Raw genomic sequence first — 12348 nt, 5'->3', positions numbered from 1 at the left:
ACCAACAGAAGAAGAAAAGCCTCGCTCGAAATGTTCGAGAACAGTTACTTTCCAACAAGATGAAACGATCCACGTTCCTTGATCAGCAGTGTACAGTATGTGACTCAGGGACTTACAGTGATATCCACGGCAATGACCAAGGAAGAGATCTCAACAGAGAAAAGTGGCATAACTCAAAAATTGATTTTAAGCATGCTAAAAGGAGGCTTTGAATCGGTGATTCACATATTCAACGTTCTTCTTGAGGTTATTCGCAGTATTAGTACGCAGTATTAGTACCTATGACAACATTAGATACTGCCAAACCCATCTCAGCGGACATGTGGTGATGACCTTAACCGACCTTTTTTTTTTCTTTTTTTTTTTCGCTTATAACTTAAGTTTAGGATGTTTTGTTTCGCCTCGCTCCAACTTTCCTTTTCCTGGACTTGACAAGATTAGCAAGTCCGTGTATCAGGTCCAGGTTCAGGACCACTCCGTCTGTTTGTCCGTCCGTCCGTCTGGGGATGAATAAAGGTTTGAATGAAATCGATCTCGCATTTGGGAGAGATACTACGAAGTCACCCGAGGAAGTGGAAGAATCATTGATTGATTCTGATTCCTCATCAGCGTGAATTGTTCCCAGAAGAAAATGTGAATGCGAATCCCAGAATGTGCTCTTCCGCGGAACGGAATGGATACAGGAGTCGAAGCCCTTTCGCCACTCTTTGATTCATTGATGTTATACTACCTGTATCGCTCTTGTAACGGAGTCCGTTGTTCAAATTCTTAATGTGCAGTTCAAGTTTTCGCCACTTCCCGCATTCGTTTTGGTAATTGAGATCCCATCATCCTATCGGAAGTTGCGATACATGTCTACTGTAATAAGGGACAGAAGTGACGAGGAACGAGTAGGTACGCCGTTCGTCAGGTCAGGTCATCATTTCTTCTCCGTCTCCCTTCTATACAGTAACACCAAGTACCGAGTACCTCCTCCTCATGTATTCATTCATTCATTCATTCATTCAATATCCACACCCTTCACGGATGATCACTTCATGTGATCATTCATCCTCTCAAACCATATACCCAAACCCATTCCGCCGTCTTCCAAACCATCTCCTTCGAAACAGCATGACCCGTCTTCTCATCAACGTAAATCTCCGCTTTCCCACCTTCACTACCATTCACAACATCCAGGATCTTCTTTATATCCTTTAATCCTTTGTCTAGCGGTACCAACTTATCGTGTCCTCCATGGATAGTCAGGATCTTCTTACCTTTGTAATTCGAGTGATCAACATCACCTTCCAGGACTGGAACTAGCGATGGAGGATAGGTAGGCGGCTCGAAAGGGATATTGAGTGATTCGGCTCTTGGACCCATATATTTTGGGAATGATTCGAATGGCAGACCTATGATGGGTATGCCGATACGGATACGGGGCTCTACGAGGAGTTACGAGGTTCATTTCAGTATGAGGGTTTGATAATGAGATCTAAATGAGCAGATGTAGATTCCCCTTGGATTGGTAGAGATGACCTACCTTCCCTTAGCAATCTCCAAGCGACATGACCTGAAGAATCGAAGAAGAGTATGATCAGTACAAGTTTCTTCTTATGGCTAAAAGAAGGTTTGAGCCAAGTGAGAGGAGATGCGACTGTAAATGTAATATTCACCTCCAAGTGAGATACCGGTCACTATCCATTCCTCAACCTTCTTCTCGCCCATCGGAAACAAGTAGGCAGCGAGGAAATCGATGATAAGCTGGATATCTTGTGCACCGCCGTCTGGAAGCAATGAATCAACTTTAGCACTTCTCCAATCCAAGTAGATCGTTCTGCTCGCCTCGGGATGAAGTACAATCAGTGCGATACACTTACACACTTTAGCTGCCATATCGATTCTACATCATTGAATATATCTTCTCAGCAAAGGAAAAGTAACACTCTCCTGAAGTAGAGAGAACGATAAGATCGGATAACTCACAAATGCCTTGGATTCTCATCATAAGCCAAATTCGCCTTCTTATCCGTTATCCTATTCCCGTGATTTCGTTGATCCTACACGCCGTAAATCAATACATCAACACTCAGTCTGCTATAATGGGTGTGAGGTTAGATATAGTGATACATACCAAGGTGACGATTAGTAAATCCCTCTTTCTCTCTTCGTTCGGTTTTGAGTACACTTGTCCTAATATCCCCTGAGAAAAGGTGATCATGTTTTTCTGACTATTCGTTCTACCATGAGCTGCGACCTATATCACACGCATTATTAGTTAGTTTCCTTACGTTTTTCGATGAGGAGCATGATTAAGGAGTAGGAGCAAGGGAGTTTGGAAGTAATAAGGAGCTCACTAGTACAGCCAGTGGCCTGTCACTCCCTTCGAGCTCCTTCAGTCCATATACCTTAAGGTGTAATCCCACGATGTTCAACTCTGTCACGCTCGAGTCGGGATGACCGAAAGTGAGAGAGGGTTCGTCAGTCTTGTGAATCACGTTGGAGGACATGGTATCGGGATCGTGGGCTATGAAGAAGGTGTATAACGGTTACAAGCTATGCAAGAGAGATAGATATCGATTAAACAGTCACGCCATAAGTCATTCATCCTATATACCTTTCTGCTAATCATGAATACTGGTAGAGTACGGCTTAGACCGGTCATGTGGAGCCCCACTCGCGTATGAGGTATGACCCTGAGCCACCCAAACATACCATACAACAAAAGAAGCGATCCGAGCTCAGAGGATGGAATTCTTTCGTGACATGATATTGCAGCTGACCAAAGCGTAGTAAAATATAACACATCACCGCATCATACATTGTTCTATACCGTGCAACTACTTCTCATCTGATTATCTGTCCTTCAGACAGGTTCATCGCCAGTCACATACACGATCACCAAAAGGAAGGGCACACCCACACTCGAACAATGGCTGAAACCAAACCCTCTTCTTCCGCTGGGATCACCTCGTTAAGAGGGCAGAATCTCAATGCGGTGATCAAGAGCGTGGATAGTGAGTGATTGGTTCTTATGGTCCAACAGTGGTGAACGGGGGGCGATAAGTGTGATCTGTGAGAGGATCGTTGTATGAAGGATGACAGCTCAATGCGCATTCGGATGAGGTAGAGAGAAATTGAGGGATAGTTCTTGTTCTTCCTCAGACTTTTCTCTTCACCTTTGACGAACGGAAGAATATATAACGATATCACTTCGAATGATGAATGCTGAATGATGATACACCTTCATCGACTTAGTGTCCGAAGAAATGCAACAGAAAGCAGTCGATATCGTCGTCCTCTCATTAGAGAAACATGATGTAGAAAGGGATATGGCAATGTTCATCAAAAAAGAATTTGATAGGTTGTATGGAACTACATGGCATTGTGTAGTGGGTAAGAAGTGAGTTCGAGGTTCTACATCGGTTTTGATCTAGTCTAGATATCACGGAATGGATTCAGCGGATGGGAAGAGCTATATCATGGTGATCATCGCCAGTTGGAAGGTTGGCAAGAGATCAGATAGTAAACTATTGGCCGGTATGCTCAGGAAGGAGTATCTGATGTCGAAGAAGAGAGAAAGAACAAGCTAATGAAATGATTATCGTATGGCAGTTTCGGTAGTTTCGTAACTCATGGTAAGTCCACTAGCATCCCATTCCTTCATTCCCAATCATCAGGCGTTGTATTCGATATAGCTGATTGACTCCTTATGGTAGAAACCAAAAACTTCATTTACTTCTACCTCGGCCCAATTGCTATACTCTTATGGAAGACTTCATAACCTATTCATGAGATGTTCACCACAAAGTATCCGTCCTATCAATCACGAGCACAACAAAATTAAGCCATGTACATCGAGAAGGCTCGCAAGCAGAAGCAAGGGGAGTATGAGAAGGACCGAGGGAGAAGGGCCAAGGGGAATCTTTAAGGATACAACTTGTATATAATACTTTTACACCATGTTATACCAATCATCATCATCATTATTGTCACCGTGACTGACTATCATGCGGTCATGATGGGATGACGGGTAATGAGAGGATGAGAGAAGGCATCATGTAGTCAAAAGCTGCCCAGTCTAATCATCGCCTTCATATTGTATCCGCCAGACGACGCACTCAGAGGCAGGAGCATCCGCCGATCCAACAAACGACCTGGAATGAAAAGGTACATTTGAAGTGAAGTCCATTCTTCCAAAATACGATGAGTACATATAAAACAGCAACAGACTGCAGAACCCAATTTATTTTTTGTTCCAAACGAATTTCTCTCAGATCCCAGACCAAGACCATGTAATTTGTACTTTTCTCTCTCTCTCTTTCTCCAATTCAACTATTGATATAAAATCGAAATTCACTACTCCACTATCACTACTTCTCTTCTCCCCTCAGATCCAACTCTTCTCCATATTCCCGGCGGTCGACCCCCACTGACTACGTTCTAGACATATTTTGATAATGTGTACTAGTCGCTTCGTACTCTTTAACAAATAATCTCTTCTGTTCTTTGATCATCCACCTATATTTACCCCAACATCATCAGCATCAGTCTGCAATGAAGCTGATTGGCGAACTCACTTCATGATATCATTTATGTATTCTCTCAAGATATTGAGCGATTCAGTATCGATATTGGTATAAGCGATAAAAGGACCGAAGTTGACTATAACAATACAAAGCGAATCAGCAAGGTCTTCCTACTTGCATGCGATTTGAGTACGATATGTTAAAAAACGGGTTGGTCGGACTTACCAAATAACCTAAGTAAATGCTCCGCACCATAGATCTCTGACATTGGTTTATCTGGATTTTGTCTTTTCTGCTCCACATATTGTGCTCTCTCGAATCGGTATAACAGGTTGTTTCCTAAAGCTTTATCGAAATATAATGTTATACCTGAGATAATCTCAGAAAGCAAAGATGTGGCTCGACTATACGAACAATCATGATATCATATAGGCTAAATGAGTAATCTGACCATATTGTCGTATAAGGAGGATGATAAACTCACGCCGATCTTTCCTGAGCTTTCTTAGTGTTATTCACATATTGCCTATACTCTTCCAACAATTCTCGTACATTGGGTTTACGAGGTAACGTCACGAGCTGACGTGATGTCCCCATAATCATCATGTCAGCTTTTGAATCTATATATCTCAGTCATGAGAGGGCAGCCAAGTTTCACTCACCTGATTATTCTTCGTCACATTCTCCCAATCATCAACCAATTGCAATTTGAGTATCTCAGGAATGACAATTTTCACTTCTGGTCGATTGAAATATGCCGCTTCCTACAGATCAAAATCAAAACCAAAACATCTCGTCAGCTCGTCGGATGATTGGGATGAGAAGGGGGGATGAACGTACGGTATCAACACCTGATTCTCTACTTCTCTTTTTCGATTCACCTTTTTTACCTTTCTCTTTCCCTTTACCTGTCGTGGTGGTAGCTGGAGCGGGGGATGCGGTGGAAGATCCAGCAGCAGAGGGAGGTCGGTTCTTCTTGGCTTGAGCATCTAACAATGCTCGTCGTTTGGCGAATCCAGCTTCGTTGAGCTTCAATAACCTTTGTTCAGGTACCCATTCGTCCCATCTATGCGTTTATGCAAGACAAAAAAAGGTTGATAATCGTTAATTAGACATTTCAGTGGGTAGGTATAGTTTGGGAAGGTAGGGATAGCTCACGTTTGTTTCCATCCCTTGTAATGAATGAAATAATGAGGTCCAACTGTACCTAACAACGTATTGTTCTCATCCCAATTCTCAGCGAGGATAATCTGCCAATCATTCAAGAAAGGACATATCAGTGAATAACTCCTGTCAAAATGCACATTGAGAGCTCAAAGTCGGTGAAAAGTTGGATGAGGTAGTGAAGATGGATTTGAGATGACTTACACGAGCCTCGTATAGTAATGGACCATGATAGGCTAAGACATACTCGTCGTTCGTGAATTGATTCATCGATCCGGACATCTTGTCGATTTAGATCTTTTGTTGAGGAGTTATAGCGTGTATGTTGGTATGAAGAGTTGCGCACTATCAAGACGAATGTTGTGAGCATTCGTCTAGCCCTGTAGAGGTAGCAGGGAAAGAGGAAGAGTTCGGAATATGGGATATGAGATAAGGGGGGAGACGCCTACCTTTATTTGAGTTTATATACCAAGTCTATGTATCAACCAAGTATAAAAATCGTATCACCACGAAGCAATATTCGATGCGGTCGTGATGATATAATCGATGTGCTTGTATGTGGGATGTGTAGTGAGGTAAGATCGAAAGTACACTCGATTTGAATCACTTCTCGACGCGAAGAAAGAGAGACGTAATGTTTATTCGCTTGGTCCCGCCCTTTCCACAGTTTGGCGCGGCTCAACCGATCGTTCGTCAATCCTCGGGTAGGGTAGTCTGTAGGAGGAGAGATGGATCAGCAGCAGTTAGCGATGTGTTAGTAAGATTTGACATACGAGTATGTTGAGGAAGAAAGGGAATGGATGGATGGATTGGGTTTGTATGTGAAATAAGATTTGTTTATGTTATGGGAGATGAGTGAGGTGAGATGACCAGTCAAGTGCGAGAGATGGGGGCAAAGTACCCTGGGAGATCACTTTTCGGGCAATGTGGCACCCTCCCTCGACATTACTTATATCGCCACCCCACTTTAGAGGAAGGCTGATTTGCCGCTTGACAAACATGAGATAAACCTACTTTACACTCAAATCCTTTCTCTTCGCTTCTCTTCTTCTCTCTTCTTCATCTCCATCTCATTTGAACTGAAAAACATTGGCTTGGCCAACTCCTCTTCATCTCGTCCTCACGCATCTCTTCTGGATCAGATCAGATCAGATTGGATTGGATAATAGATAAAGAGCGAGAAACTTGGTCATTCACCAGGGAAAAACAAGGAGGGACAGCTTAGTAAGTTGGTTTTCGTTGTTATCCCTTTATTGGGTGGCGAGTCCAGCTTTCTTCTCTTTGTCCTCTCTTTCTTTCCATTCTCGTTGAGATGGATGGGTGGAGGATGGGAAGTGCGAGTGAGGAAAGAGGAGAGGACAGTGGATGGAAACATTGGACGATACGGGTGATATTATGCAAATCCTTATCTATTCATTATGTTGCTGGCATTCGTCATGGAATATCTAGCTAACAATGACTGCAACCAACCTCAACTCTTACTTCATTGGCTATCTCACCGTTCCACTCGGACAGAACACTGTATCTCCTCCAAAGGTCAAGAAATCGATCAAGCCAGAAATTGGTTTCACACGATTCTGGAAGCGTTGGAGCGGAAAAAACTTTCTTATTCCTCTTAGCATCTTACTGGTACTGCCATCATGACCCTCGCTGGACCAAGAGCACCGGGAGTAAGTATATAGTGTTGCAGTCTCACAATGTATATTAATTGATCTTCTTTATCATCAAGCCCAAATTCGGTCAATCTGTCGCTCCCAACCTGAATGTCCGACATCTCTGTCCGAACTGTCGGACTGATCCTCCTAACATCATAGAGGAGTATTCCAAGGGCGATCTGGTAAGTTAGTTGGTCATTGTAGACTTGGTAGCATAACTCATGGATACGGATTTAGGTATGTGGTGATTGTGGGACTATCTTGGGTGATCGAATTGTAGATACAAGGAGTGAATGTGAGTAGTAGCATCATGATATACATAGGTGAACAAACACTGATACGAACGTGAATTCATTAGGGCGTGTAAGTATCTGTCGATCTTACAATTGATGTGTGGACGTATATTCATGTTGGATATAGACTTTTGCTGGTGATGAGAATGGCGATGATCCCTCTCGAGTAGGAGACGCCGGAAACCCCTTACTCGGTTCCAACCATCTCGATACAGTCATATCACATAAAGATGGTCGATCAGGTATAGCTCGTGATCTCAACCGAGCCGTACAAAGAGCCAACAACTTATCCAACGGTATAAACGGTAAAACCAACACTGCAATCCTATCAGCTGTATTCTCCCGTATTGGTGAAAAATGCGATGCGATGCAATTACCCAGAGGCGTTAGAGAAAGAGCTCAACACGTCTATAAAATTGCAGATGAGCAAAAAGCAATTAAAGGCAAAAATGAAAATGCTTTAATTGCTGCTTGTATAATCTACGCATGTAGAGATGCAGGTGCTCATCGAACTTTTCAAGAGGTTTGTAAAGCTTTGAAAATCTCGAAAAAGGAATTAGGACAGGTATTCAGTGTGATTAAAAATGCCGTTCAGGCTAGTGATACATTTCAAAGATCCAAGACTGGAACGGGACATGGTTTTTCAGATGGTTCGAATAATGCTCAAGAATCGACTGAAGCCCTATTAGGAAGATTCACCAATTATTTGGATTTGGGAAATGCAGTTTTCAATGCGTCGAAACATATCGCCGCTGAGGCTACGGCCAAATCGACCATCGATGGAAGATCACCTGTGTCCATCGCAGCTGGGGTATTGTACTTTACTTGCGTGTTGTTGAGTAAGAATGCTTCGGCGAAGGATATAGCTGGGATGGGAGGGGTGTCCGAGTCGACCACCAAACTGTAAGTTTTTTCTTGGTGACTAAAACAAGTTTGGTGATTGATACTGACTGATTGTTTGTGGGATGGTTGGCTGGTTAGGATCTGTAAGATGGTAGCTACCAAGTTAGACGAGGTTATTCGACCCGAATGGAAGACCGAATACGCAGCAGGATACGCACAACTAGCTCAGCTGGGTCGAGTTAACGATTCAGCTAGAAACTCAAGATCCGGTACGCCAAGTAATGGTAAATCAGGTAAAACTCCTACTCCCGCGCCTAGCACCAATGGGAATGGGAATGGAGAGGTCAAACCATCTTCGACTTCGTCTCAGGAGGATGCCAAGGTGGATGGGGATAGTAAAGCGAATGGGAATGGCAAGGCTTAAACGAGGATTGAAGGTCAAATAAATCGGTCATCATCCTAGAGAAACTTGAAAAGAAGATAAAGGGGAAGGGAGTGTCATGTGAATTCAAATCAAAACAAACCAAAACTATTAATCAGAATCGTTATATTTAGAATATATGTTGTATTACTGTATCAAGTTTTACCTATCTACCTTATTCTATTCAAAATCCTAAAGGTATTATGTGGTCGACGGATGTGGACAAGGGGAAGAGATGATATGTATAGATAGCTATGGGTATTTATGATTCGGAAAGAAAGATCGGGAAAGGAAAGGCGAAAGAGTCAATCACATCATTGTACTACTTTACTTTACTTTCTTTGTTCTTTCGTTTCTGCCGAATACAGCAAAATAAATCCCACAAATATATTCTATGTTGAAGTGACATGTATACCTATCATGATGTACCAGTACTTTGAACGACCTGGTTAGCGCTGCGTTGAGATGAAATTCAGGTGTAGATGCAGCTTTGATGTATAAGAATGGCATGAGCAATGAATGTATGTTATGCATTGGAATTAAGGAAATAGCTACAAAAAGATCAAAATCTCCATCTCTCCCCTTTTTCCTATCCTCCGTGATTCTTAACCAAGAATCAATGCTATGGTCAGCATTTTCTTTCACAATGTGATTACAGTTGATAAACAATATATATATAGAGGTGAGAAATGAACGTGTGTTCTATATATCTAGTCAACTAATTAAGCAGAATTGATAGATCGTGTATTGTGTTGTATTGAAATCGATATGAAATTTTTGAGTTTAAATATTGGTATTGTTACAACATGTTTTCGTTTTCCCGGTTCATTGTATTCTTTCTTGATGTAAATGAAATATAGCCATAAGATTGATTGAGGTGGATTCAAGATCGGTAGATCAGATATATATATCACTTGATCTACTATATGAGATTGACCATCATCCCACAAATCATCATCACCATACCAACAGTCGATATCGACACCACGGGTATTCCACCACTCGAAGAAGATTGACCACCTGATCCACTCGTTCCTCCACCAGTAGTCGATTGACTCGTACCATTGCTAACAGATGAAACGCCATCTGCCAGTTGGGCAAAACCAATCGCAGCGGGGTTATACCTAAATGTCGAATAGACATTCTTGAGGAAAGAGGCTCCGACAATCCATTGAATTGGCGATTGAGAGGATCTAAAACCAAGTCAATGTTAGTCCGGCCAGGCCTTGATGAAAATGAAAGGACATTGAAAGAAGGTCACTTACAGATCCATCTCGAAAAATGCACCAGTACACATCGAACTATCCCTCGTGAATGATCCAAGGTTCATATCGGCATTTGAAATCGCGTAACTCAATCCGCCGAATTGGATCGTAACGTTGACGGTGGTATCGCATGGATACTGATAATATCCATCGTATCCCGATGAAGCTGATAGTGCTTCAGAGTTAGGGATCTGCTCATAGATCGCTTGAGCCACTTGAGATGGTACTCCAATTAGGGTGGTTCCGGTATCGATAGCTGCCTGGGGGGAGGAGCCCTATTATCCCAAAAAGTATAATCAGCGCTTGCCTGGAGCCATGCAGGGACCTCAAAAGATACTTACGATGCTGACTTGGGATCCTTGTACTGTGGCAGCTTGAGCGGGTATCCTCCAATAATCAAGATCGTCTTCATCTATTGAAATGTAGTTGATCGAGCCGGTATATTTACTTGAATTTGTTCCACTGTTGAGTTGACTCAACCACGTAAGTAAAGGGCATAAAACTTAGATTTGAACAAATAGGGTATATTCAAATTCACTTACCCAAGAATCAACTCCCCACCTTGACTCTCCACTGAGCTAGCAGAGTTATCACCCCTATATCGAGCGAGATAGAAACCCATCTCTGGATCAGACCATGATCCAGAAGCTGCCAGTGCCTGCCAGAACGGTGTGGCTCCAGAGGAGGCGATAGATTTCCAGGCTAATCCCATCAAACCGGATAAAGGCGCAGAGATCAGTCGTGCAGTGGTAGATGTTACGACGGCTACGAGGGTAAGTGAGTAATAAGCTCAGAATCCTACTAGATTTACGTTGGTGATTGCGGTACTCACCAAACGTCTGTCCAGTCACGGTAAATCCAGCGAGAGAGACCGTATCAGTAGCTAAGTACCCATCTGCATCACCTGATCCGTAAGATATATTGAAAGCTGAATTATCCGTATTATACGATGTTGAATCCTCAGCATTGAATGACGAGACGCCCGTACATGAAGATGATTCACAGGTCGATCCTGCTACCCAACTAAAGGAGATATAGAGAAGATCAGCAATCAGATTGTGCTCTTGAAGGGACTGTATCAAGGTCGAATGAGTGAGCTTACAGATCGGAAGATCCGGTATCCATAATTAGTAAGAAATCCTGCGCTGGGGTTCTACATAGCGGAGTAAAACAGAATATCTCATCAGCTCAAACAGTCCTAGCATAATGTTAACAAGATGACTTACCCAATAGTGACTTGACCAGAGTACGAAGCGTCTATCCCCACATCTGTCAACCTATTACCACATAGACAAATGCGTTTAGCCTCAGATCAATGTTAGCGATATGATTTTTTGAGAAAAACTTACTGTACACTACCACTGGCTCTTCTACCTAACGGCGACCTTTTACTCAACTCTTCATTTATCCGATCCCTCTTTAACAGATCTTTCGATCTCTCGCCCAAATGCTGCTCGTACTTCTTTCTCAAGCCGCTTGCCTGGCCTCTCAACCATTCTTGACGTACTTCCAGATCGTCCGAATACTGACGAGAGTGATGAAGCGTTAAGGGGATGGTGGTAGGGTTGGCTGAAGCTGATGAGCTTATGGAGGCGAAGAGGAGGAGGGTGGTAAGGGGGAGAGTAGGTAACATTTTTGATCGGAGTAGGAATGAGGGTAGGGTGGATGTTACGATTGATGATCAAATTGACAGATGATGTGTTGATGGTTGATCTGATGAGTGATATTTTTGTTTGTATTTCGATGTTCTAGTGCCAAGAGAGAGATGGTCTGATTGATCGATGTACACTAGACTAGAGGAGAGGTCCTTTCCAATATAATCTTCCCTTTGATCGGATCTTATTCCTTGATTCTTGATCTTAAAAATCGATAGGTGGCAAAATGATTTTCGAAAATGGGTGAGGTTGAAACAGGTACAAGCAAGAAGGTTTATATAAATATGTATGTAGCTGTATATGTATATGTACTATTGCTACAAGACAAAGATATGCACAGGAAGATTTATAAGATCGTATAGGATATTTGAATTGGAAAGGATTGAAAATGCCAAGTTTTAGGAATCAGCAGCAGCAAGCAAGAAGGTTTTGCACAGGTACGCAGTTTGTATACACACCTACACACTCACTTGGCAAGAATGAAAATGATGATGCGTATTTTCAGGGTAACCTCCCTCTCAACTGCGGTCCACGTCGTTAA

The 12348-nt window shown here is 42.6% G+C and overlaps 5 protein-coding genes across 5 annotated transcripts; 2 read left to right on the top strand and 3 right to left on the bottom strand.

The window, feature by feature from the left end:
• Positions 1–1047: 1047 nt before the first annotated feature.
• Positions 1048–2492, bottom strand: V865_005061 (uncharacterized protein; the record flags this gene model as incomplete). The annotated part of the gene is made up of 7 exons (XM_066228834.1): positions 1048–1427; positions 1526–1555; positions 1659–1769; positions 1863–1885; positions 1969–2042; positions 2117–2239; positions 2340–2492. 7 exons carry the CDS (start codon positions 2490–2492, stop codon positions 1048–1050), a joined length of 894 nt encoding a protein of 297 aa, XP_066084931.1.
• Positions 2493–2914: 422 nt separating this feature from the next.
• V865_005060 (uncharacterized protein) lies at positions 2915–3766 on the top strand (the record flags this gene model as incomplete). The annotated part of the gene is made up of 4 exons (XM_066228833.1): positions 2915–2999; positions 3241–3385; positions 3598–3620; positions 3702–3766. The coding sequence occupies 4 exons, from the start codon at positions 2915–2917 to the stop codon at positions 3764–3766; spliced, it is 318 nt and encodes a 105-aa protein (XP_066084930.1).
• Positions 3767–4418: 652 nt separating this feature from the next.
• Positions 4419–5957, bottom strand: V865_005059 (uncharacterized protein; the record flags this gene model as incomplete). Its single annotated transcript, XM_066228832.1, has 8 exons — positions 4419–4503; positions 4563–4647; positions 4737–4915; positions 4996–5090; positions 5174–5275; positions 5352–5577; positions 5670–5761; positions 5880–5957. The coding sequence occupies 8 exons, from the start codon at positions 5955–5957 to the stop codon at positions 4419–4421; spliced, it is 942 nt and encodes a 313-aa protein (XP_066084929.1).
• Positions 5958–7315: 1358 nt separating this feature from the next.
• On the top strand, positions 7316–8890 carry V865_005058 (uncharacterized protein; the record flags this gene model as incomplete). Its single annotated transcript, XM_066228831.1, has 4 exons — positions 7316–7345; positions 7405–7512; positions 7751–8526; positions 8605–8890. 4 exons carry the CDS (start codon positions 7316–7318, stop codon positions 8888–8890), a joined length of 1200 nt encoding a protein of 399 aa, XP_066084928.1.
• Positions 8891–9809: 919 nt separating this feature from the next.
• On the bottom strand, positions 9810–11785 carry V865_005057 (uncharacterized protein; the record flags this gene model as incomplete). The annotated part of the gene is made up of 8 exons (XM_066228830.1): positions 9810–10080; positions 10153–10427; positions 10494–10614; positions 10695–10917; positions 10985–11175; positions 11255–11305; positions 11379–11429; positions 11502–11785. The coding sequence occupies 8 exons, from the start codon at positions 11783–11785 to the stop codon at positions 9810–9812; spliced, it is 1467 nt and encodes a 488-aa protein (XP_066084927.1).
• Positions 11786–12348: the final 563 nt, after the last annotated feature.

The sequence above is a fragment of the Kwoniella europaea genome, chromosome 1 (assembly GCF_036810445.1).
Source record: "Kwoniella europaea PYCC6329 chromosome 1, complete sequence".
Taxonomy (NCBI): Eukaryota; Fungi; Basidiomycota; class Tremellomycetes; order Tremellales; family Cryptococcaceae; genus Kwoniella; species Kwoniella europaea.
The sequence above is the reverse complement of the archived record's forward strand: the minus strand, read 5'-3'. Positions and strand labels throughout refer to the sequence as shown.